At 51.2% G+C, this 21,197-nt stretch overlaps 1 protein-coding gene across 6 annotated transcripts; it reads left to right on the top strand.

Annotated features, from left to right (window-relative positions):
- The first annotated feature begins 45 nt into the window (after positions 1-45).
- TRAIP (TRAF interacting protein) lies at positions 46-20,344 on the top strand. Of its 6 annotated transcripts, none has more exons than XM_072934682.1 (16): positions 46-399; positions 697-771; positions 1,554-1,611; positions 2,831-2,914; positions 6,830-6,869; positions 9,430-9,557; positions 12,074-12,168; positions 12,766-12,879; positions 13,785-13,872; positions 15,393-15,482; positions 15,691-15,779; positions 16,484-16,639; positions 16,840-16,888; positions 17,405-17,530; positions 18,067-18,117; positions 19,089-20,344. In XM_072934682.1, exons 2-16 carry the CDS (start codon positions 755-757, stop codon positions 19,212-19,214), a joined length of 1,311 nt encoding a protein of 436 aa, XP_072790783.1. In that variant the 5' UTR covers positions 46-399; positions 697-754; the 3' UTR covers positions 19,215-20,344. The 6 variants fall into 6 exon arrangements, with proteins under 6 accessions (XP_072790783.1, XP_030139315.4, XP_072790782.1 ...); XM_072934680.1 differs by having other exon boundaries at positions 334-399; positions 935-1,611; XM_030283455.4 differs by lacking the exon at positions 697-771.
- Positions 20,345-21,197: the final 853 nt, after the last annotated feature.

Genomic DNA, 21,197 nt, shown 5'->3' with positions numbered 1-21,197 from the left:
AGCGGGACCCCGCCAGCGCTTCCCGCCGGGAAGGATCCCGGGAAGGATCCCGGGCGCCAGCGCGGGGCACGGGGGGAGCCCCGCCCACTCCCACCGGCACCTCCCGGCCCCGCCCCTGACCGCGCCCACCAGCCCCAGCCCCACCCCCGGTCCCGGCGGGTCCCCCCGGTCGGTTCCGGGGCGGGCCGGAAGCGGTGCCACTCGCGGTCGCGTTCAAACGGCGGCAGGCCGCGCGGCCGCGAGCCCCGAGCCCCCCGGCGCTGCCCCGGGAGCCGCGCTGACCGCCGCACCCCGTCCCGCCATGCCCATCCGCGCCCACTGCACCATCTGCTCCGACTTCTTCGACAACGAGCGGGACGTGGCGGCCGTGCCGTGCGGGCACACCTTCCACCAGGCCTGGTGAGCGCCGGGGCGGGCGGGGCTCGGGCCGGGCCGCGGGCTGTCGGCCACGGGCATTTTCTGTGGCCCCGCGCCAGGGCTCCGAGGAGTCGGTGGAGCTGCCGCAGCAGTGCGGGCTGTGCCGGTCACACATGTGAACGGGCTGTCCCGGGAGCCGGTGCGGTTGCCTGGAGGTCTTTAAGGAGAGACTGGATGTGGCACTTGGCATGGTGGTGATCGGCCATAGGTCGGACTCGATGATCTCAGATCTCTTCCGACCTAATTGATTCTGTGTTTCTGTCGCTGTGCTGCCTGCAGGCTCCCTTCTCCGGAAGAGCCAGTGTCACAGGGTATTTGGAGGGAGTGATGCTGGATTATGGTGAAGCTGCCCTGGTAATTCCATGCTTTTCTGGGACTGTGTTGTGAGTGTCTGTGTTGAAAGGAAATGGTTCTTCTCAGGAAATAAACTTTGTGTGGGGAGAGGGTGGGCATTTGCTTTCCTAGCTAACAAGCTTGGAGAGGACCACGGGTGTAATTGTCACTTCTCGCTCAGCAGCGCTGCTTGGGTCTGCTCTCTGCCAGCAGCCAGTGGAGCAGGGAGAGCTTCCAAAGGTAACCTGCCAGCTCCACATCATTACCTGCTCCCAAAATAAACCTTTCCAGTGTGACGTGGTGGCTTGGTTGCAAAGTGCATTAGTAGCTGTCCTGGGGAGCCCGGCAGGTTTGCATTCATCATCCCAGAGCAGAGCCCAGCCCGGTGCCCCTCGCTCAGCAGATCCGTGCTCAGTGGCACCCCTGGGAGCTGCCTGGGCTGGGATCTCAGCTGTCACATCCTGATAGAGCAGCTCCTGTGTGCATCCACTCGCTCCTGCGAAGCTGCGGCTGTTCAGTGCCTGTCTCCCAGAGAGATCTGAGCTCTGCAAAAGCTCTGCCCTGTTAAAGATAAGCTCACATGCTACATTCAGCCAGGAATTGTGTTGGAGATGCAGGTGGAGCATGCATGTGGAACATGGAGCTCCTGCTGGCCACAGTGCTGGACTGAAGGTTTGCCTCTCTGCTTTAGTGTGTGACAGGGAGTCATGTCTTGTTGTCTCTTGGGCAGCTGGGAGATGGCTCCTGGAAGCAGTGCTCCAGGGCTGTAAGGATTTACTGTATGTTTTCCTTTTCTTTCTCAGCCTCTTCCAGTGGTTTGACACTGCACCGAGCCGGACATGCCCGCAGTGCAGAAACCAGGTAAAGCCATCTCCTGTGCACACCTGCGGTACCAAGGAGCTGCGGCCAGGGGTGATGCCGGAAGAAGACTCATGGCAAAAAGCAGAGGGGCTTTCTGTCACTTGGGACTTCCTAGAGGAGAGGAACTCCCCTCCTCAGCCCTTTGGGTTGTAATGGGCTGAGGGTGCCCTGCTACTGTGTCCACTGCAGCTCCTTTCAAAAGGGGCTGTGGGTTTTCACAGCTTCTACTTAGGCAGGGTAAGAGTTGGCATGATGACAGGAGGGGCTGCAAGGGCTTAATGGGACACCTAACTGGTGATTCTGGTGTGCCCAGCCCATTGCTGTCAGGTGGACAGCCCATTCTGCTGCACGTGGGCCTTACAATCCCTCCTGGCTTAGCAGTACTCAACCCTCCCTTGAGAATGGTGATGGCTGGGGAGAGAAAGAAAGATGTGTCTTCTTCTGAGACAGGAAGCTGAGCCCTTGGGTTTCATTGGCTTAACTGGGACCTGAACGTCTTTGAAGTCCCTTGTCACCAGCCTTCATGCCACCAGTAGCTCATGGCACGTAGTGGCTGCAGGAGATGTTTCCCTGCTCTCAGATGTAAATTTTTAGCCAGCTGCTGTTTGGGCTTATTCTGTGTTCGTTATTCTTTCCTTCTCTCAAGGTCTTGGCCCTTGTTCCTTCCCCGACTTGTTGATTCCCTCTGTTCTTCTCTGCCTCTTACATCTCTGGGTTACCATGGAGTTATCGCGAAATAACATCTTATGTGGCAGTAACCATGCAATTAGCTGGTGTCATGACTGTATATAATACTTAAAACACAAAGCTGTAACTGCATGGGGGAGGTGTGGAGAGCTATCAAATTCAATTACAGCACCTTCTGCCTGCAGAAAGCAGCACGTACTTCTGTCTTAGGATTTGGCATCATGTTAGCTCAGCATCAGCTGCTTTGGGCTGAGCTGCCAGAGAACAGACTGCGCTCAATTCAGAAATGTCTGAATCTTTCTGCTGTGGCTCAGGAGCTTGGCTGGAGTCACACTCCCAGAAACTGAGTGGGGGGTCTGCTGCTGTGCTGTTGAGCCAAAGCAGAGCATCGCCACTAATGGTGTCAAACACGTGATCTGATTTGCCTTTCATGGTCTTGTCACAAGACAGTACCTTCTCCCCCTCCATCTGTCTTCCATATCTGTTGTTTCCATATTTGTGCCCATCAAACTCTTCTGTCTCCTGTGTTTAGGTCAGCAAAAGACACATCATCAGTAAGCTGTTTTTTGATGTTACCCTGGATGAGCAAGCAGCACCGGATGCTGAGACCTTGCAGGTAACTTGACGAGGGAGTTCTTTCCTGATACTTCAGCTTCCTGAAAGGGCGGCCTGGCCTGCTGGTCCTCTGCCAGCAGGTGCTTCCCAAGCTGGAGTTTGCTGTGCTCATGTGTCTGACCTGAAGCATATCACTCTCTGTGGTGATTTAGCATCCCATGTGGTGACCCAAAGAGCCTCCTCTACTTCCTGCTCTTCCTTCTGCTTCTCACTTTACCTGGAAACCTCCTGAAACAGCATCACATCAGACTGCTGGTCCTCCCCTGGGGAATGAGGGTACAGAGCTGTTCCCAAGGGCAGGAGAAGGGAAATCCCAGATGCAGTGAATTGCTGCTGGTACCTGTGGTGCAGCTGTGTGTGAGCCCTGCTAACCTCTCTGGAAAGAAGGGGCCGTTGGAGGAAGTGCCTCCTCCTCCTCCCTTCTGTGCAGGGAGGTTGCTTGTGCAGATTGAAGGATGTGGGGCAAGGTGATGAGGTCATGATTCCCCAAGAGAGATTAGGAATTAACTGCCTGAAGCCACACCAGCAGCAGTGAACAACGTGGAGTCTGGGTCCTGGCAGGATCCTGGATGGAGCTGGGATGCTGGGTGGTGTGCTCCAAGTGCCACCTTTGGGTATGGAGAGTTGGGTGTGAGTAGGGATAAACACCAAGTGGCTGTTCAATGTTCTCCTTTGTGTAGTGTGGATGAAACAGGGATCTTTCTGTCTTGGAATTATCTGTTCCAAAAAAAGGGTGGCCGGTTGACCTTGGTATAATGGGATGCTTGTACCCTCTTGTGTTTAGAAGCAGCATGTGCAGCAATTACCATAATTAGCAGTTGCCATGACAATTATATATGTACTTTGTATGTCTTTAAAATAAAGCCAGCCAGACTAGAATGTCAGTAGCAGTGTCTTTCTCCAAGACCACCAGTAACAAAACTGAAGAGCAAAGTGTGCGGAGGAGCGGAGGAGCATCTCTGGGCACTGGGAGCCACATGCCCTCACAGCAGATACACATTTCCTTTTGTACGGATTGGGATCCGTTCCCACGAGCCTAATGAGATCACTGACTTGGACATGGGTTGTCTGGAGAGAATTGCTCTAGAAAATCTTCCTGTTCTCTCTCACCTTCACCCCAGGATCTAAAATGGGTTCCCCCAGCCTTCTGCTCTAGGCAGGCTGTGCAGAACTGCTCCTGTGCTCAAGGGCAGGACTGTGAAGCTGCTCCCGCACAACAAGCTTAATGGTAACTTGTCCTGCTCCTGTAAATCTTGTGTGTATGTGTCAGAGCAACATCTAGCCTCGGTGTACAGCCTGCTTAATGAGGGCTCTGAGGTCACCAGCAGAAAGAACCAAATACTTTTCTGGGTAAATCAGCATCGTTAGCTTGTGCAGCTGTTCACTGCCGTGTGCACTGTGCAGGTTGCTGCTGCAACCAGTTCCATGTGGTGTGCTGCCTCAATTTTGGAGGACATGGAGTACCTTAAGAACACAGGTTCCTTGTTCACAATATGTGAGGGACTAATGTCCACCTAGATGTGAGGTCTGTCTGTGATGGAGTGTCTGATTCTGGCCAGGCAGCAGTTCAAAGCAAACACATGGTGGGCCAAGCCTGGGCTCTTCAGAGGCTGAGATAAGAACTTCTGGCATCCTCAGCCAGAAGCGACTTCACATGAAGAAGGAAGAAAACAAATCCAAGGTTTGCGAAGAACCACTGCTTGGCCCTCCAAGAGCCTGGGCAGAAAGTGGTGTTCATCTCTGTAATCAACTGGAGTTGTATCTGTGCTGCCCACAGCTGTCTTGGAATGAGCATTTGGCCTCCTGCCATGAAAAGGATGTGCTAGAAAGCAGTGTGTAGCTATGGTCTGCTTGTCATCTTGGGGTGAGAAGCTTGGGATTCTCTTTGGGGAACCAGTCTTTGGCACCCAGTGAAGTGGCTGGAAGAGCTCCCTGATGATCTAAAACCCCTTCCTGTTGTTGCAAAATTAGCCAAATTGTCTTTTGAACAGTAATTGTCTTTATTACTGTTTGTTACTCAGAAATGTTTACAGTCAAAGGAATGCTGGGGCTGTTTTGCTTTCCACCCCCAGGCTAAAACTTCAATAGAAACACCCGGGGGAACCTGGATCCTTGGAGTAGCTGCAGACCACAAGCTAAGTCCAAGCATTTATTTCATTCCTGAACCTGGGTTAGGCTATACTGAATTTAAAGATGGTCCTTGTGAGCAGAACAGTCTCAATGTGGCTGTTCCCAGAGCAGGAAAAGGGTGAGTTTTGGAGTGTAACACCTCAGTGAGTCTGTCAAGAGCTACTTGTGATCTGGGGAGTGCAGAGTTCTTCCAAATGAGATTTCAGCTTGGTGAAGAGGAGGTGGGGAGGGGAGGATTCCTGCCTGTAAACCTGCTGGGGAAGGTAGAAGCCTTGGAGGACAGCTGTCTGTTTGTGGTCTGGATATATTCATTTGATCTTAGGAAAATGTGGTCTTGTTACTCAGTCTGACAGAGAGAGGAGAGCTCTCAGAGGAGAGAAAATTTGGAGCAGTTTTTAGGAGCTGTGGTGGAGGGTGAGGGATTTCAGATTAAGTTGATGAATGAGGTAATGTTACATAGCTGCCTGAAGTAGCCCAGGGTTTCTTTGCTATCATGATAATTAGCACATCTTGTGAGCGCACTAATCGTTCCTGAATAGGACTCTGAGGAAGCTACTTCAGAATAGTTCTGCAGGAGAGTTAATTCCACATTAGCCCTCCAGCAGTTGTGCCCCTCGGGGCAAATCCCAGTCAGCTCTACTAGGCTTTGCATTTAGTCCCTTCTGCTTTCCAAGCTCTACATCCCACATTCTCTTTCCTGCCTTTATTGTCACTAGCAGAGCCCTAGCTCCAGTCCCATCAGAGCCGTGGTCACTGCTGGTGCTATTCTTGGCTCAGATTTGCATGTAGCATTCCGGGTTGCACAGATTTGTGTGCCTGTGTTGGCATTTTATTGTGGTTTTATTCCACTGCAGTTCCTGCCTGACTTGTTATGTGCTTTCCTCTGCAGTTCTCTAACACAGCTTTTTAAGTCATTTTCTATTGACTCTTTCCTGCATATATTTATCTCTCTGATTTTTCTTTTAAATATACATATAGATATATAGATATAAACAGTCTCTCTTTTTAACCTCTCTACATTTCCTTTGGCTATTCGCCAGTGTTAAATTATATCACTTCATTTTCTCTAATTTAAACTACAGGGCATCTGCTGCCTCTTTCTGATCCTTGATGAAGGCGTTAGAAATAGTTGATATTCCTCAGACCCTTGTGGTACCCAGGAGATTTTGTGCACTCTCAGTTGGCGTGTTATGGATTGGTTTCTCACTGATCTGTTTCCAGCCATTCGATTGAGCTGTTAGCTCATATCAGCATCCTGAACTGCAGTGACTTCAGTGTCTGTCAGCATGTTTGAGTGCATGCTTGGTTACCTTTTCAGGTGTTTGACTGTGCTCTCCTGTCTCCCACCTCCATCTGATTAAAGTTCACTTCAGTTTAAAGAACTCTCAGTAATCCAGTTAGTCTGGCAACATCCCTCCCTTATTGCCTTGTTTAGGTAAAACATTATAAAAATTGTTCTTGCCTGACTTCCTGTGTTTCCCTGAGAGCCTTCCAAAATTATTCAGCTAAAACAGGATGACTGACAGTGTGAGAAACACAAGGTTGACAAGGCTAAGATGAAGCTGCGATCCTCTTTTCTCCCCCTGAAGAATGCCAATTGGAGGTGCTCTTTCTGTTCCCTGTGATAATCCGGGCTTGTAACTCCGTGCTTGTTGTTTCCATGTTCCCACCCTAGTACTTGCCTGGTCCAAAAGTCCTGCTGAGAAATCTCTTGGGTCTTTTTAAGACCTGGTGAAAGCATCTCTGCAGGGTGTTTCCTAATGGGGTTCTCTGTGTTGTGTTTCAGAATGAACTGGACAAGGTGAAGGCCCAGCTCTCCTTGAAAGGTGAGTTCCTGCTGCCTGCAGGGGACCAGCAGCTCCTGGGCTCTGCCTGTGCCAGGTGGCTTGCCAGGTCTGAGGAACCCTTGTGCAGAGACCACTCCTCTCTGAAGCCGAGGGCATGGTTCAGGCTGCAAACTGTTTTGCTAGAGCAACTTCTTCAGAGCTTTTTCTGAGGCGAGAACACTTACAGTGATGCAAAGCTTATATGACAGAGCCTGAGTCCACAGCCTGGCCCAGCTCTGCTGTAACTCAGGAGTTCACTGCGAGTTTAGACAAGTAGATGCAATTCTTTTGCCCCCTTCCTAATCACAAGCTTACAGAATTGCAGCAAAGCTCTATTTGGAGCAGGCTTGAAAGCAAAAGCCTTGGTTTGCTTGCTGGGAAACTCACAGCTGCATATGGCAAAGGCTGATTCCCTCCAGCAGATGAGAGGGTGAAAGTGGTGTCCAAAAGCAGCAGTGGGAAGGCTTTGGATTTGTTTGGCTGTTGCAGTGCCACATGTGTCGCGCGAAGAGCAGACGGAGTTCAGTGTGCACGCACTTCCATCTTCCCATCTTTAATTTTAGAGGATGTTTGAGGGAGGCAGGAAAAGCAAAAGCCCTGGAGACTTGTCGATGGGTTTTAAGCATCGTCTGTAGGCAGCCTGTCATCAGAACATGAGTCATGAGCAGCAAAAGGAAAATGTCAGTCTAAGTGACAGAAATCCTAAAACATGCTAGCAGAAGGGGGAAAAAAAATGTTTAAAGAATGCTGGGGGCTCACCCACGCCCCAAGAGTTGTCTTTCCTCTGCGTTCCCTGCATGCACGAGACAGACATGAATAGCCAGTAGATTGAGGATTCAGTCCTTAGCCTGCGAGTAGAATTGGATGGTCTGCACGTCTCTATTCTGAGGCCTGTTCTCCTGCCAGCTTGGTTGAGTTTAGTGACTTGGTAGAGAGCCAGATCTTCTGGGGAAGGTGGCTGGGATTCTTGCTAGGATATTATCCAAGAAAAACTGCTTGAAGGTCTGCTAATCTTCTCGGCTTCTGGTGAGTAGAGGTTGGATTTGACATTCCCCGTCCTGTTCTCTTTTCATATTGAAATGCGAAGCTCCTTCCCACCTCCTGCCTCCTTTACTGTGGGTACTCTGCTCTCTGCTGGTTCCTGTGTATAAGTTCTCCATGTGAAGCTGTGCTCTGCTCTGTGCTGCAGAGGAGCTGTGGAGCTGCCAGGCTCTGATCAGCCTGCAAATGGCTCCAGAGGTGCTGAGCTCTGAGCAGGCTCTGTGGGAGGCACTCTGAATGAGCTGAAAACTCATTCCTGCAGCACAGAGGGGTTTGATTCCTGCCATCTGCCTCTGGGCAGCTGGGAACGGAGGAGGGGGAAGCCCTAACTCTTTCAGTGGGTGTGGAGTCCCTGCAAATGCAAGGGAGCATCTCCAGGCACTGCCTCTGGTGGGAATGGGTTATTCAGATCAATGGAGAAGCCACCCGCGTGCTTCTGCTGGAACACATTCCTCTCTTGTTCCTCAGTCCCACATGGATCTTTTACTCCCCAATTGAACAGTGCAGCTTCACTGCAGGTCATGCTTCTACAGGATATGGAGGCAGAATTTAAAACTGGATGGCTTGCAAGGAGAACAAGCTTTTTGGAAAGGCACTCTTTGGCTCTCTACTATTGCCAGGCTGGAGCCACAGGCAATTTTAGCAAAGATTGAAGATGGTGAAGAAGGTTTTAGCCTGCCCTCAGGAGGGTTAGGTGGAGAGGTTCCTGCTTTCCTTCATTATCCAACTGCTTTGAGGTTCTCAACAATGCTGGCTGTTCCCTTCTTAGTCTGGCAGCTCCTGATAGTGGTTGTTGCTTTCTGTGCTGTCCTTCCCTTGTCTCCACAAAACAAATTGAAATCTGGTGGTGGTTTCCATCACCTTCTCTCTGGTGGTCAGAGGCATGTGCTTTGCTCCTGGATTGCCAGGGGGAGGGACAGCAGGATGCAAAAGTTTTGTTACCTGCAAGAAGCGAGCACTTGGGGAATCTACTTAAGCTGTGATGTGTCCTGCGGTGCCCCCAGTGTCACTACCTCCTGCCCTTTGATGTAGGTGCTGTGGTTAGTGAGGGCACGTGCAGCAGCTTGGTGGGCCCCTGCATACAGCTGCCCAATGGCCCCCAAAGGGGTTCCTGACACGTAAGATCCCATGTGGAAAGAATGGATACAAAGCTCTGTTCTCCAGCTCTGTGACAGCTTGGTGTAACTCGAGAAGAATTATTTCCTTGTGCAAGCCTGGCTTTGAGAAAGCGCAAGAGTTAAGATACATCATCTTAATGCTAGCAGGGCTGGCGCTGGAAAGCTATTAAATGGAATTTTTATCTTTAGTAAAGAAGTCTTGAAGCCTGCTGGCACTGAGAAAAGCAATTGCTCAGTACAGACCCTGGTGCAGATGCCACTTAGAGAAATGGCTCTCTCCAGGAATGGCCGAATCCTGGCAGCCTGGAGCTGAGCCTGCAAGCAGTCTGTGTGCTGCTGCTGCTGTGCTGCAACTGGAGTCTGGGTTAGCAGGCCGTGACCTTTTCCTTTCTTTGTTTCAGAGAAAGAAAAGCGAGAATGCCAGGCTGTTGTGGACGGGCTGAGGGACACTCTGGATGTGCGCAATGCCACGATAGAGTCGCTCCAGAAGATGCTGGGAGAGACAGAGATGCTGTGCTCCTCTCTCAAGGTACCCTTCCTGTCCCCAGCAAGACTAATCATCATGCAGTCAGTGTTAGTTCTGTTGAAGATCTCTGCAGATCCTGCTAATAAAGAGATTGTTCTGGTGGGATTTTGCGTCTGGTACCTGGATTTTTATTTTGGTTTGATTAATTGAAGAAAGTGCTGTTGCTGGACTCGAGGTCCTGATTGTGCTCTGCCTGAGGTGATTCAGAGGCATAAAAAGCCTACAGGTCTGTGGTTTGTGTACAGGTGCTCAAGGTAGAGGTATCCCTGGTGAGGGAAAAATGCCAGCACAGCCTGAGGAATGTGGCTGAGCCTCGCTAATGAAGTGGCAGTGCTGGTCATAAAGGTAGTAGCAGGAATCTAGTGTGGGAATTAGCTCCAGCACCCCGTTGCTGAAACACTGGTTCCCTGAGGTAGAATGTTCTTCTGAAATGGGTTTAGGCCAAGTGGGATTCAAGGAAAATTAGTTTCTTACTTTGATTGGGGGGAGAAATCAAACTGAAAGATATGGAGGGGGAGGTGGAGGCTTCAGCTGAGTGGGATCTGATCCAGCTAACCCTCCCGTCTCTGTTCTGTTGCCAGGGCTTCGCCTCAAGTTAGTAATGTGAAGTCCAGGGATCAAATATTCCTGTTGTGCTTCAGTGTGCAGTGACTCAGTGTGTAGTCATGTACTATGTGTAAACAGCAAGAGGAAGAGGGTAAGAGCAGGAGCAGCTTTGTTGGGATGTCTTGGAGCAGCTTTGCCTTGATGCTGGGCTGGGCAGTCTGTGCTGTGTGAAGGTGATGTGCCTGTCTCAGACAGGTGGGTTGTGAGCTGCAGGCTGGAAAGTGGGATAGGTGTCTACTGCACTTGCTATGCTGTCTGACCCAGTATCCTAAACTGCATCGTGTTCCTTGACCTGCAAGGCCAAGTGGCCCGGAGAGAGCTTGTAGACATGTCATGGTGCTATCATGCTATATGCCACCTGCAGCTGGGCTCTTCTGGGAGGAAGCATGCAGGAGATCTACCTGATACTAGGATAGAAAGAGTAAGGAATTAATGCCAGGCTGGCCTTGCTGTGAGCCAGCACAACTGTTTTTGCCCAACCATGCAATTGTATCTATTCTGCTTGCATGTAAAGGCAGCCTGGATCTTGGCCATGCCATAGATGCTAGTGTGATCCTGGATAGGTCAGTGGCAGGATACTTCTGATGGCCCTCTACTCCAGCAGAAATAATTGTGACAATGGAAGCCAGTACTTGCTGCTCAACTCAGCATCTCAGTGCTGGGTTTTCCTGCCTTGACACTTCTGGAGGAGGCTCTGTGCTTATCTTCACTGTTGCAAAACCCTCTTTGTATGCTTAAGTCTCTTTAATGAAAGCTGGGCAGGGCAGAAGGATTAGAGACCTGGAGGTGTCTTTTCTGTGGTATATGGGGTTTCCCAGCTGAATGCCAAGCACTGTCTTAAACTGCATCATAAAGATTAAAGCACTAAACTTCTGCAGTCAAAATACAGGCTTAGCTTGCTGTGACGCAGGTTAAGGCTGCGAGCTGGGCCTGTCTTCTGCTGGCACTGCCAGTTTGCTGCAGTTTCAGGGTGGCTGAAGCTGGGGCCTCTGCCCTGACCAGGCACAAACACTGCTGTGGGCATCTGAAGTATTGAGAGTTCTGGTTAGGGAAAAGCCAAAGACAGGCTCCAGTTAAACAAAAGTGACACATGAGCCTGCAACACTGTCCCTCCTCAACTTCCCAGTGATTTCACAGCTGTTTGGTTTCTGTGGCAGGAAGTGGATAAAATCCTTGAACTTCTGTGTGGGAAGGAGCTTTACAAGGCAATGATCTTTTGCCAGGCCTTTCCCTGCAATCAGCACTGTGCTGAAACCAGAGCCTTTCAAAGTTGCTGTGCAAGGTGCCCAGGCACACAAACCTAGAGAGCACAGATGCATCAGAATGATGCTAATTCAGCTATCCCCATCCTCTGCCACACTGCAGATGTGCTTTTCCATCTCAGCTGAGGTTCTGTGTTACTGCTGGAGAGGCAATAGGCTGCAATAGACTTTCAGCAGGTGAGAAAAGTGCCCAGGTGGATGTCTGGTTTGGCTGAGGTCTCCCAGAAGAGACCCACTCATTCCTATCTAGCTCTAAGCAGCTAATGGCAAGGAGAGTTGGGAGGCTGAAGCAATCAGCTGTGCACAGAGGAAAAGGCAATAGCAAGGTTTGCTTGCTGTGGACTCCTTTGCTTTTGAAAAACAAATTGTCACCACTGCATACAGGGTGCTGTGCAGCAGAGAGGGGCTCTGAGATGGGTTCAGCTGCAGACTTGCCTTGTGATTAGCACTGAGACCCTGCTGTGCTCGTGGGGAGCAGAGCTGGGGGTACGGTGGGAGGGAGTCAACTCTCCATAATCCCAGGCTGCTGAGGCGGCGATAGAATTTAAAGCCGATGTGTGCTCCCAGCTGCCCGCAGTGCGCATAAGCCGGGATGCTTCTCCGACAATCCCTGGAGCCTCAGTAGCGGTCTGTGTGCTTGCTTCCCTGCAGAAGCAGATGAAATTCCTGGAGCAGCAGCAGGAGGATAACAGAAGTTCAAAGGAGGAGGCTCGCCGGCTGCGAAACAAGCTGAGAACCATGGAGCGGTGAGATCCAGGGTGCTGCCTGTGCCTTGCAGCCTGGGCTGAACACTTCTGCCCTTTTTGGGGAGGGGAGAAGGGTCCTGCTGGGCCTGCTGCAACACCCATCTCCATGTGCTGGATCATCTTACCTTGAACTTTGGAATGGCTGCTTTAGCTGCCTTTGTGTGCCTTCTGCTCCTGATGTGTTTGCAGACAGCTGCTCTCATTAAAGAGCAGCAAGATGGGGTACTGGCCTCATCTCTAGTGCACTGAGCATGGCTATGTGCCATTTCTGTTATCAGAGGGTGCTGGGGCAGAATGCCAGCCCAGGAACACAGTCAGCCACAAGGCTATAGGGACCAAGAGCTGGCCTCAGTTCCATGTGCAGTATGTGTGTGCAGCTGCCCCTTCTCTAGTCCAAGTAGTGCTGCTTTTCCCCAGTGAAAAGCCCTGCTTGAGGTGAGGCAGCTGTCTCTCCTCCCATGACACCCAGAGTGCCTGCAGGAGAAGCTCAGGCTGCACCAGCCCCTAGAGGGGGAAGCAGGGCTCTTGTCTCTTTCCCAGGTCTGTTTGTGATTCATGAGCTGAGGGTATGTTTTTGTTTGTGGTTTTTTTGTGCAGGATCGAGCTGTTGCTTCAGAGCCAGCGCCCGGAAGTGGAGGAGATGATCAGAGACATGGGAGTTGGGCAGGCAGCAGTGGAGCAGCTTGCCATCTACTGTGTCTCACTCAAAAAGTAGGTGCTGCAGGCTTGGCACAGCTGGCTGATGTTGTCCTGGGAGTGCCCAGGGAGAACCCTGTGCCAAGCACCAACAGGCACATGGGCTCTGTGGGGCTCTCACCGCCTCTTAGGGCTTCCACTGGGCTTTGACTGATGGATCCCGGGAACCTAGTTTGGAGCCTGTCACACTGAACTGCTCCTCTTGTCACTGTAGTGACATGTGTGTCACCATGGGAACTGTCTCCAGAGTTGTCAGTGCACCTATGAAGTGATGATGATTATTCCCTCTGCTTTCTTCTCATGCCTGGGGGAAAGCAAGCGGATGCAGAGCTCTGGGTTGTGCCCTCTGCAGCACTGCGCTGTGCAGCTGTGGCCTCTGGCAAAGCAAGCCTCCACTGCTGCCCTCCCCTACCTGGATATCCATCTGGTCCTGCTGGGGAAAAAAACACAGCTTTTTTTGTGTCCATTCTGATGGCAGCTGAATAACTGCAGCTTTGGTACAAAGCTGTAATGAGGCAAGTGTCCCTGTGGTGTAATTGGGAATGAGTGCGTGGCCAGGAGTGTGTAGTCTCTGAAAAGTCACTTAAAGCAAAGTCCCCTGTTTGCTGTCAGCATGGAGGCTGTGCTCTGTTTTCTGTCTTTTTCACTGACAACTAAAATGTCTCTGGCTCTGGTTCCCATTTTCCTAGTGGAATCAGGCATGGTACCCCATGCAGGTTTTCTCTCCCTATGGTGTAGTGGAATGTGTGACAGTGTTAGTACACTCACTCATCTTTGTTCCTTAAAGGGCATTGTGTCTCCTGGAGTTGCTCTGGTGGCTAGGCAGGTCCAGAGCTTCAATTTGAAGGTCTTGGCTTGTCTCTGAGAAGTTCTGGCTCAGCTGCCTTACAAACAGTGTGACTCTTTGGGTCTCTTTGTAGGGAATATGAGAATTTGAAGGAGGCTCGGAAGATCTCTGGTGAGATGACAGAGAAGCTGAAAAAGGAGCTGCTTTCTGTCAATAATAAGGTAGAGTGTGAGTTGCCAGGATGACATCTGGTCTGCAGATTCCTATCCATAACTGAGCCCCATGGCCTCTGTAGTGACCCCCTCTCACACTGATAGGTATAGGTGTGTGGAAGGGTCAGGCTTGAGGTTTCTGGGTCAGGATGTGATGTGGAGAGCAAGCAGTTCATGGGCTATTGTCAGGAGGGCAGTCTCTGGAGATAGTGCTGGGGCAGCATGTGCAGAGCCAGCCAGAGTTTGGCAGGGAGCTTTTGCTGGAAGGCAGCAGCACACAGGTGCTCCACTGTTCCCACTGGGTTCTGGAAGTGGCAATTCCTTCATCCAGTTACACTGCCAAGCACTCAGCTGCCAGCTCCTCCTGCTGCAGAGCTGGGCCCCTAAGGAAGTGGGAAGGGGTTTGGAGCCAGTAGTGGTTGAGCAGGGCTTAGTCCTGGCTTGGCACATCCAGTCACACCCAGCCTTGTGCCTTCAGCCAGCTGAACTGAGCCAGGGCTCCCACATCATGCTGTTCCCAGGCAGGAGAGCTTCCCAAAGCACAGTGAGGACACACAGGTAGGTGGCCCTGCACAGAGCCTGCCTGGGCTGGTCCTGGGCTGGTGCAGAGCTTGGGGATGCTGATGTGCCTCTGCTGCTGTGCTCTCCTAGCTCCAGGCATGGCTGGGGTGTGTTAGCTCAGGTCAGGCAGGACTGTCCTTGTCTGTTCTGGTAGTGCATCCCTGTGAAAAGCGTGTGTGTAACCTCACACCCCGAGGCACAGGTGTTCCCTGGGGCATCCCCAAGTCTAAGCCAACAAAGTGAGAAACTGTGGGTGGATTTGGCCTACTTCTGTTACTCAGCCATAGCTGCTGTCCCCTCAAATGGAGAAGAAGGTTTTCATATTGCTGTTCTGTGCTCCCCAGAGGACTTAACCCCTACGCAAGGTTCTACTGCTGGAATTGGGCTGCTTCTGGCTGAGTCAGACCCAAGCTGTGATGGCCAGTGTGGGTCAGGAGGATGCGAATCAGTGCACAAGGGCCTCCAGAGCGCTGACTGTACCCACAGCCCGTGAGCTGGCCCAGGCTCCTGGAGCTGCTGAAGGCTCTGAAGTGGTAGCAGTCCACTTCCTGACCCCTGCTGCTGGCATGCTTCCCTGTTGAATCAGGCTTGTCCATGTGCCAGCACTGCTGATGCACAGCCATCCTCCAGCTTGTGGTTTGTGATTCCTGTGCTCTGGTGTGTCCAAAGTCCTGCAGGAATTCAGAATGCAGCCACCAAGTGTTAGAGCAGGGAAAAGCTGTTGCTGTGAGGCATAAATGCTGGGTAAATGTTGGGCAAGCAGCCCTGGACATCCCTCTGCAGGCAGCTTGTGGAATTGGGTAGGGATTGGATTGTGCTGATACAGGAATGGTTGGTCAGACTGACACAGGAAAATTGAACCTTTAAGCAGAGGAAGTAGCATGTGGTACAGAGCACACTGCTTTCACAGGGCTCTGCAGTCCCCCTTACCCAGATAAGTGTAACCCACACTCTGTTGTGTTCTGCAGCTGCAGAAAACGACTTCAGAGTTGGAGAAGACAAAGGAGGAGTTAAAAAACACACAGAAAGATCTGAAGAATGCAGACAAGGAGATCTTGGTGAGAATATCTTTCTTCATGGCCGGCTGCCAGTTACTGCAGACTGGTCTGCAGCTGCAAAGCCAGGAGTTATGCTGGCTTTTGCTCAGTGACTAAATTTCCCAGCCTACCTCTGAGCTCCACCTGATGTTGATTTATGGAAAAGGGGCAAAGTATTTACTGCTAAATTTTGCCTTATCTCACTGGCTGCTTTCCCTTTTCTCTCCAGAGTTTGAAGAAAAAGATAGACATCCTGCAGGATACTCTGAAGGTCCCATCTGTTACCAGGGAAACACTCAGTCGGCTAGTCTTGGAAAGGTTAGTGGGCTGCACCCTCAGACACAGTACAGGCATGTAGGTGACAGGTCCAAAGCCAGAGCTGACAGTTTAAATATCTGAGAAAGCAGCAATGTATTAGTCTGGCAGGTGTTGCAGGGGTGTGGTGGTTTTGTTCCTTGTATCCTATTTTTCGTGTCTTACAAGATGTTTGGTTTACATGGAAAAAGTCTCGGAGGGTTTGGGTCAGGAGAGGGTGGAGGAATGGCCTGGGTTTTGAAAAAGTCTTTGTCACTGTGCCCTGCCTGGGAAACATCCCTAAAGCTGCTGCTCTTGTTGCTTTAGAGTTGGCCATGTGATGAGCATGCATTGGTGTATGGTGACCAAGATCTCAGCTAGGCAGAGGAATCTAGCCTGAGAAATGGCATCTGCTTTTATCAGCCTTTCTTGAGGAGCCTATGCCATTAGCCCAGTAGAGTAAGCTGGGTTGTGTCCATAGAGCAGCTGTGTGTCAGTGTGATTTCTGGGCTCTGGGTGCTGCTGTCACAGCACTCAGCATTTGTGGGGGAGCAGTGGTTTGGGACATTGAATTTAAACTCTGAGTGCAAATTGTCCTTTATTTGACATATAAGCAGAACGGGGTGGTGCCACTGCTGTCTGAGCGCTCAGTGTCGAGGGGTGCAGCTCTGCCTTCCCCAGGATGGCAGGCAGTGGCTCAGTGACTGATGCTTTTCTTGGCTTTGCAGCCCTGCTCCCCTGGAACTGCAGCATCCAAAGCTGCACCGCCCGGCCCACAGCGATGAGATCAATCTAGATGCTACGTACGATGTGGACACCCCTGAACAGCAGCCCTGCACAGTTCCCTTCGGCCCTGCAAAAAGGCAGAAGCTGGATAAAAAGCCGTGAGTTTTCCCTCCTCTTTCTGCTTCTAAAGGAGATCAAAGTCTCACTGCTTTGGAAGTTTCTGTGTGATATCAGATAGCTCTCCAGCAGCCTGATGGCGTGCTGCAAGCTTTGTCGTCATTTGCTTGGCCTTGTCTGTCCTTGCCAGCTCCATTTGAACAATAAATCTCTGCTGATTTGCTCCTTGGGCTCCTTACAGGCCTCCTGTGGTAAATCTGGCGAAGAAACTTCTGAAGGAAACAGTGGAGGTAAAAGGAGTAATCTTGATTTTTCTGTATCGCCTCTTTGATTCTGCTGTTAATAAGGTTGGAATAAAGACTCTATTGTCTCCCTTGTGGCCATAGAGCGGCCCATCTATAGAACCAGTCTGTGCTTCAAAGTGTTTTCCTTGACAGTCTCCTGGAAACACTGTTGCTGCCTCAGGTCTTCTGGAACTGGGCGGGAGAAGGGAGGGTAGGGACCCAAGTTCTTGCTGATGATTCTGCCCCACACGTGCTTCACAAACACACCTGGAGCTGACCACAAGGGCTGTGGGGTTAGCTGAGGTGTTAGCCCAGGCTTCCAGGGGGCAGTGCCCTGCCTCCTGGGCACTGTTCCACATAAGCCCCAGTGGGAGGTTGGAAGCTGCTAGTTTTCAACCTGACATGGTATGGCAGTAGCCATTACCTTAAATAGCTGTCTGTGTTATTAGTGCTGCCTGTGTATGGATTCCATTCAGCAGATTGTGCTGGTTAAAGGGCTTTTCTTGTTATTTTGTGGGACAGAACGGGGCAGATGATCTGGAGGATGATGCTCTTAAAGGACTCTTGCCAGCATTCATCAAGAACTCTTTTCTCTCCAAGAAGCCATCTTCAGGTGGTTTGCTGGGTTCCCACAGGAGCACGGGCTCTGTAAGTATGACTGTCCAGTTGGTGAGTGTGCCCAGGGCTGGCACTGCCACCTCTGTCCTCAGCTGACCCTGAAAGAGGAAGTGAATGAGGCTTTTACCTTGCCACATACAGTGTGTGGCAAATAAATCTTGGAGCACAACCTGGCTACTTCCCAGTCCTGCAGAGCTCCAGGGATGACAGATGCTCATTCCTTTCCTGGCAGCAGACTAAGTGGCTCTCAATGTCCTATTCCTCCACCTTCTTGGAGCTTAGGGTGTCCTCCTTGTATTCCTCAATCCCAGTGACAAAATCCTAAGCATGCTTGGTTTATCTGAAAAAATGCCCAATATTCCCAAGCTTTGTTAATACCCATGGGTCTGCCTTTTTCCAAAAGTGAGGGCTTGAGGGCTTAGCACAAGTAGTGAGTGTTTCCAAGGGCCTTTAACCCCTCTCCAGGTGCTGTGGTCTGCAAGACTCCCCCTTCCCTATAACCAGCATGAGAAGAAGTAGCCAAGGCTCTGTGTGCTGCTCCAGGCTCATTTGTTTCTCTCTCCTAGGTGAGGACTGGCTACGATGGCATGGGAGGCAGAACAAAGTTCATCGAGCCAGTATCCTTTCCTGCAGCTTATGTGGCAGTACTGAGTGCTGTGGGCACCTCATTTCTGATCTTTCTCTTTGGTCTCAACAAAAAACAGACTTGGGGTCTTCAAGGGATGATCTGATTTCTCTGTCAACAAATCTGAGCTCAGCAAAGGTGTCAAGGACCTGAACTTGCTGAGAGCACTTGTGGCTGGTTCAGAGGAGCACATCAGCTAGAAATCAGTGCAATTTTCAGGGACTGCCTGTGCCCTTGAGATCTCAGAGCAGCAGTGTAGCACAGCCTCTTCTGGCTGTGTGCCTGCCCGCCCGTGCAGCCCGAGCCCTCGTTCTGTGGGATGCTGCTGCTCCACTGTGGTGAGGAGTGGCTGGGCTGAGCTCACCCCTCTGGGTGTGGAGCTGTTCCTGCCTTGGGATTGCTCTGCCGTGGGAGCTGCAGGCTCTGGCTGCTCTGCCTTCACCTGCACAGTGTCCTGGCTCAGGAGGTCTTGCAACTCAAACAGATATGCTGTTAAAATGCTGGTTTATGTGCAGGGGGATAGCACAGAATCATGAAATCATTAATGTTGGAAAAGTGCTCTAAGATCAGAGTCCAACCATTAACCCAGCATTAGCAAGCCTACCACTAACCCATGTCCCTAACCCACATGTCTGCATGTTTTTTGACTGTTTCTAGGGACTTCCACCACTTCCCTGGGCAGCCTGTTGCAATGCTTGACCACCTCTTTAGTGATGTTTCCTAATATCCAGTCAACACCCCCTGTTTGGGAGATGTTCCCTGACATGTGGGACAGGCGTGTGTCTGAGCTCTGCTCCTATGAAAAGGTAGCAAAGCCCATCCTGTCCTGCAGGGAGTTTTTTTGTGGATGCAGATATATGGCTGGGTCCTGGGTCTATGGTTCAGGCTGGACTGCAGCAGATGTTGGATCACTTGGGTTCCCAGGGCATCGATCTGTGCTTTCCTTGACAGTTTTACCTCCAGACAAACCTGGCAGAAATACGTCCATTATCAGTTAGGAGCAAGAAGAAGGTCTCCAGACCGGTGTCTGCAGCTCCTGCATCTTCCTCCAGCAGCAGCCAGGCCAGAATGGACACTTTCCTGCTGTGAGAGCCCTGACTTCCTGGGAGAGACTTTTGGAGAAGAGGCTGCAGGGCAGAGCACACTTGCCCAGAGCCTGGCACGAGGCAATGTGCAGCCACCACTGCCTGGGCTACTGTTCACAAAGCACTGGTGCTGCCCTGTGTGTGGGATGAGCTGCCCTGTGGAGAACTCTGCCCTAGCAGCAAGCCTCTAGAGGCCAAGCCTCTGGCTAATGCCTGGACTGAGTTACCCTCATTTTACCATTCCTTCCTCCTTTTTTCCATGCAGAATTAACAGGGTTTTCTTGCCTTCTGACCTGCTCAGAGTTCTGCAGTTGCTGCTGCTTTGGGCTCTCTGGCACCAGGTGGAACTGCACTTCTTGGATCCGGCCACAAGCAGGAGGTGCAGGAAGGGTGTCTGGGATGTCAGTCTGGAGAGCAGCAGGGAAAATGGACCTGGACCAGCTCCATGCCTGGTGTTAATAGTTCCAGGAAAGTTTACTGGAGGAAGAAGTGTGTAGAACACCTGTGTGGCTGTCGAGTGTCTGTATATTCATCATCAAATTAATCACCTTCCCTCAACCACAGGTCTGTTGTGGCTGGGGACACTGACGGGTGGACTTGGGAGCTGTGTTGCTCTGCCTTGTTTCAGGTCATGGAGTCCAGGGTGATCTTGCAGGCTTGGCAGTGAAACTGCTGACTTGGAAGGAAAGTATTGGGGTGACCCCCTGCTCCACTTGGAAGCAGAGATAGGTGTGCTGGTGGGCGCGTGTTGGTGTGAAACTTGTTTGTTAATTTCTATGCTTTAATAAGATTGTATTTTTATTATTTTGTAACTGTTCTGACTTGTAATTAGAGGGTTTGGAACGGCCTGGAGAAGTGCTGAAGAATGGCTGTCTTCAGGGGAGGGGGAGGCTGGTGCGGTTGAACATGTCTGGGTTCTTCAGCTTGGAGCTGTGGAACAGGAGATCCACACATGCAGCAGGGCTGTCCAAGCTGCAAGGAACAGATGTGGTGAGGCACCTCATAAAGCACTCTCCTGTACAAATCTGACCTTTCCTATTTCCAGCTGCTTCAGGCCAAATCTGTATTACTGGACGGGCTAAAACCATGTTTTTAGGGAATAAAATATATTACTGTGTACACTTGTTAACACAACTGGCTTCTGAGCATTTTCTAGCCTATTGCACGTCAGGGTGGAGGTCTGAGCTTGGGTGCTGAATGTAGGGTGATGGATGTGCTCAACCCTTCAGGTTCCTGTGGGGTGCCAGCCCTTGGGAGACAGGCCCCTTGTGCAGGGAAGGACAGTGGTGAGGTGAAGCCATGGGGACAGTGATGCCCATCCCCAGGGAGGTGAACAAGGCAAAGCCCTGCAGAGCATGAGCCATATCTCACCTGCATCACCAGGCTGACTGCAGAATTAAGTGGAATGGGGGAAGAGTTTAGAGGAGCCAGGAGAGAGGTTTCAGAGGGCTGGGGAAAATAAGCTTGGGGAGAAGGGAGGAGGGGCTTAATCAAGCAAGTGAATTCTGCAGAGAAGTCTGGGAGAGGGTCTGCAGAAAACCTGCTGTGTGCTATCCTTGTCCCTTCGAGGTAGGTATCAAGTGTCTGTAAAATGTGAGACTTGCTCTGGATCTCTCCAGTTCAGGAAGACCCTTTTAAGAAGGCAGCAGTGGAGGTTTGGGTGTGGGGCTGGTGGGGAACATGGGTTTCCATGTTGGGGTGCTGGACAGCAGGTGTGGTGTCTGCCCATCATGGAAGGACAGATCCCAGCCAGCAGTGGAGGGGTTGATTGAGAAGGAGTTTTGGAGCTGTTTTGACCCCATGGCAAGTTTAAACTGAGGTCTGAGCATCTTGTCTGGGCACTACCTGCAGCAGCGCTGTTGCTGGCAGCTGCTCCAACCTCTGCTGCATTCAAGGTGGATGTTTTGAGTCGCCTGTGTTTGAGGGACACATCACCTCAGGAAAAAATCCAAACAAACCAAACTTTTTTTTGCGTGTCCCGGCCACC

The sequence above is a fragment of the Taeniopygia guttata genome, chromosome 12 (genome assembly GCF_048771995.1).
Source record: "Taeniopygia guttata chromosome 12, bTaeGut7.mat, whole genome shotgun sequence".
NCBI lineage: Eukaryota > Metazoa > Chordata > Aves > Passeriformes > Estrildidae > Taeniopygia > Taeniopygia guttata.
Note: the sequence above shows the minus strand (reverse complement) of the source record. Positions and strands in the feature narration are given on the sequence as shown.

Excerpts from the sequence above, each read along its gene's own strand:
- TRAIP (XM_072934681.1), top strand. The coding sequence starts at position 1,375 with ATGCATGTGGAACATGGAGCTCCTGCTGGCCACAGTGCTGGACTGAAG. Across the intron at positions 15,483-15,690 it reads ATGCAGACAAGGAGATCTTG|AGTTTGAAGAAAAAGATAGA; the intron begins GTGAGAATATCT and ends TTTTCTCTCCAG. Across the intron at positions 15,780-16,483 it reads AGTCGGCTAGTCTTGGAAAG|CCCTGCTCCCCTGGAACTGC; the intron begins GTTAGTGGGCTG and ends TTGGCTTTGCAG.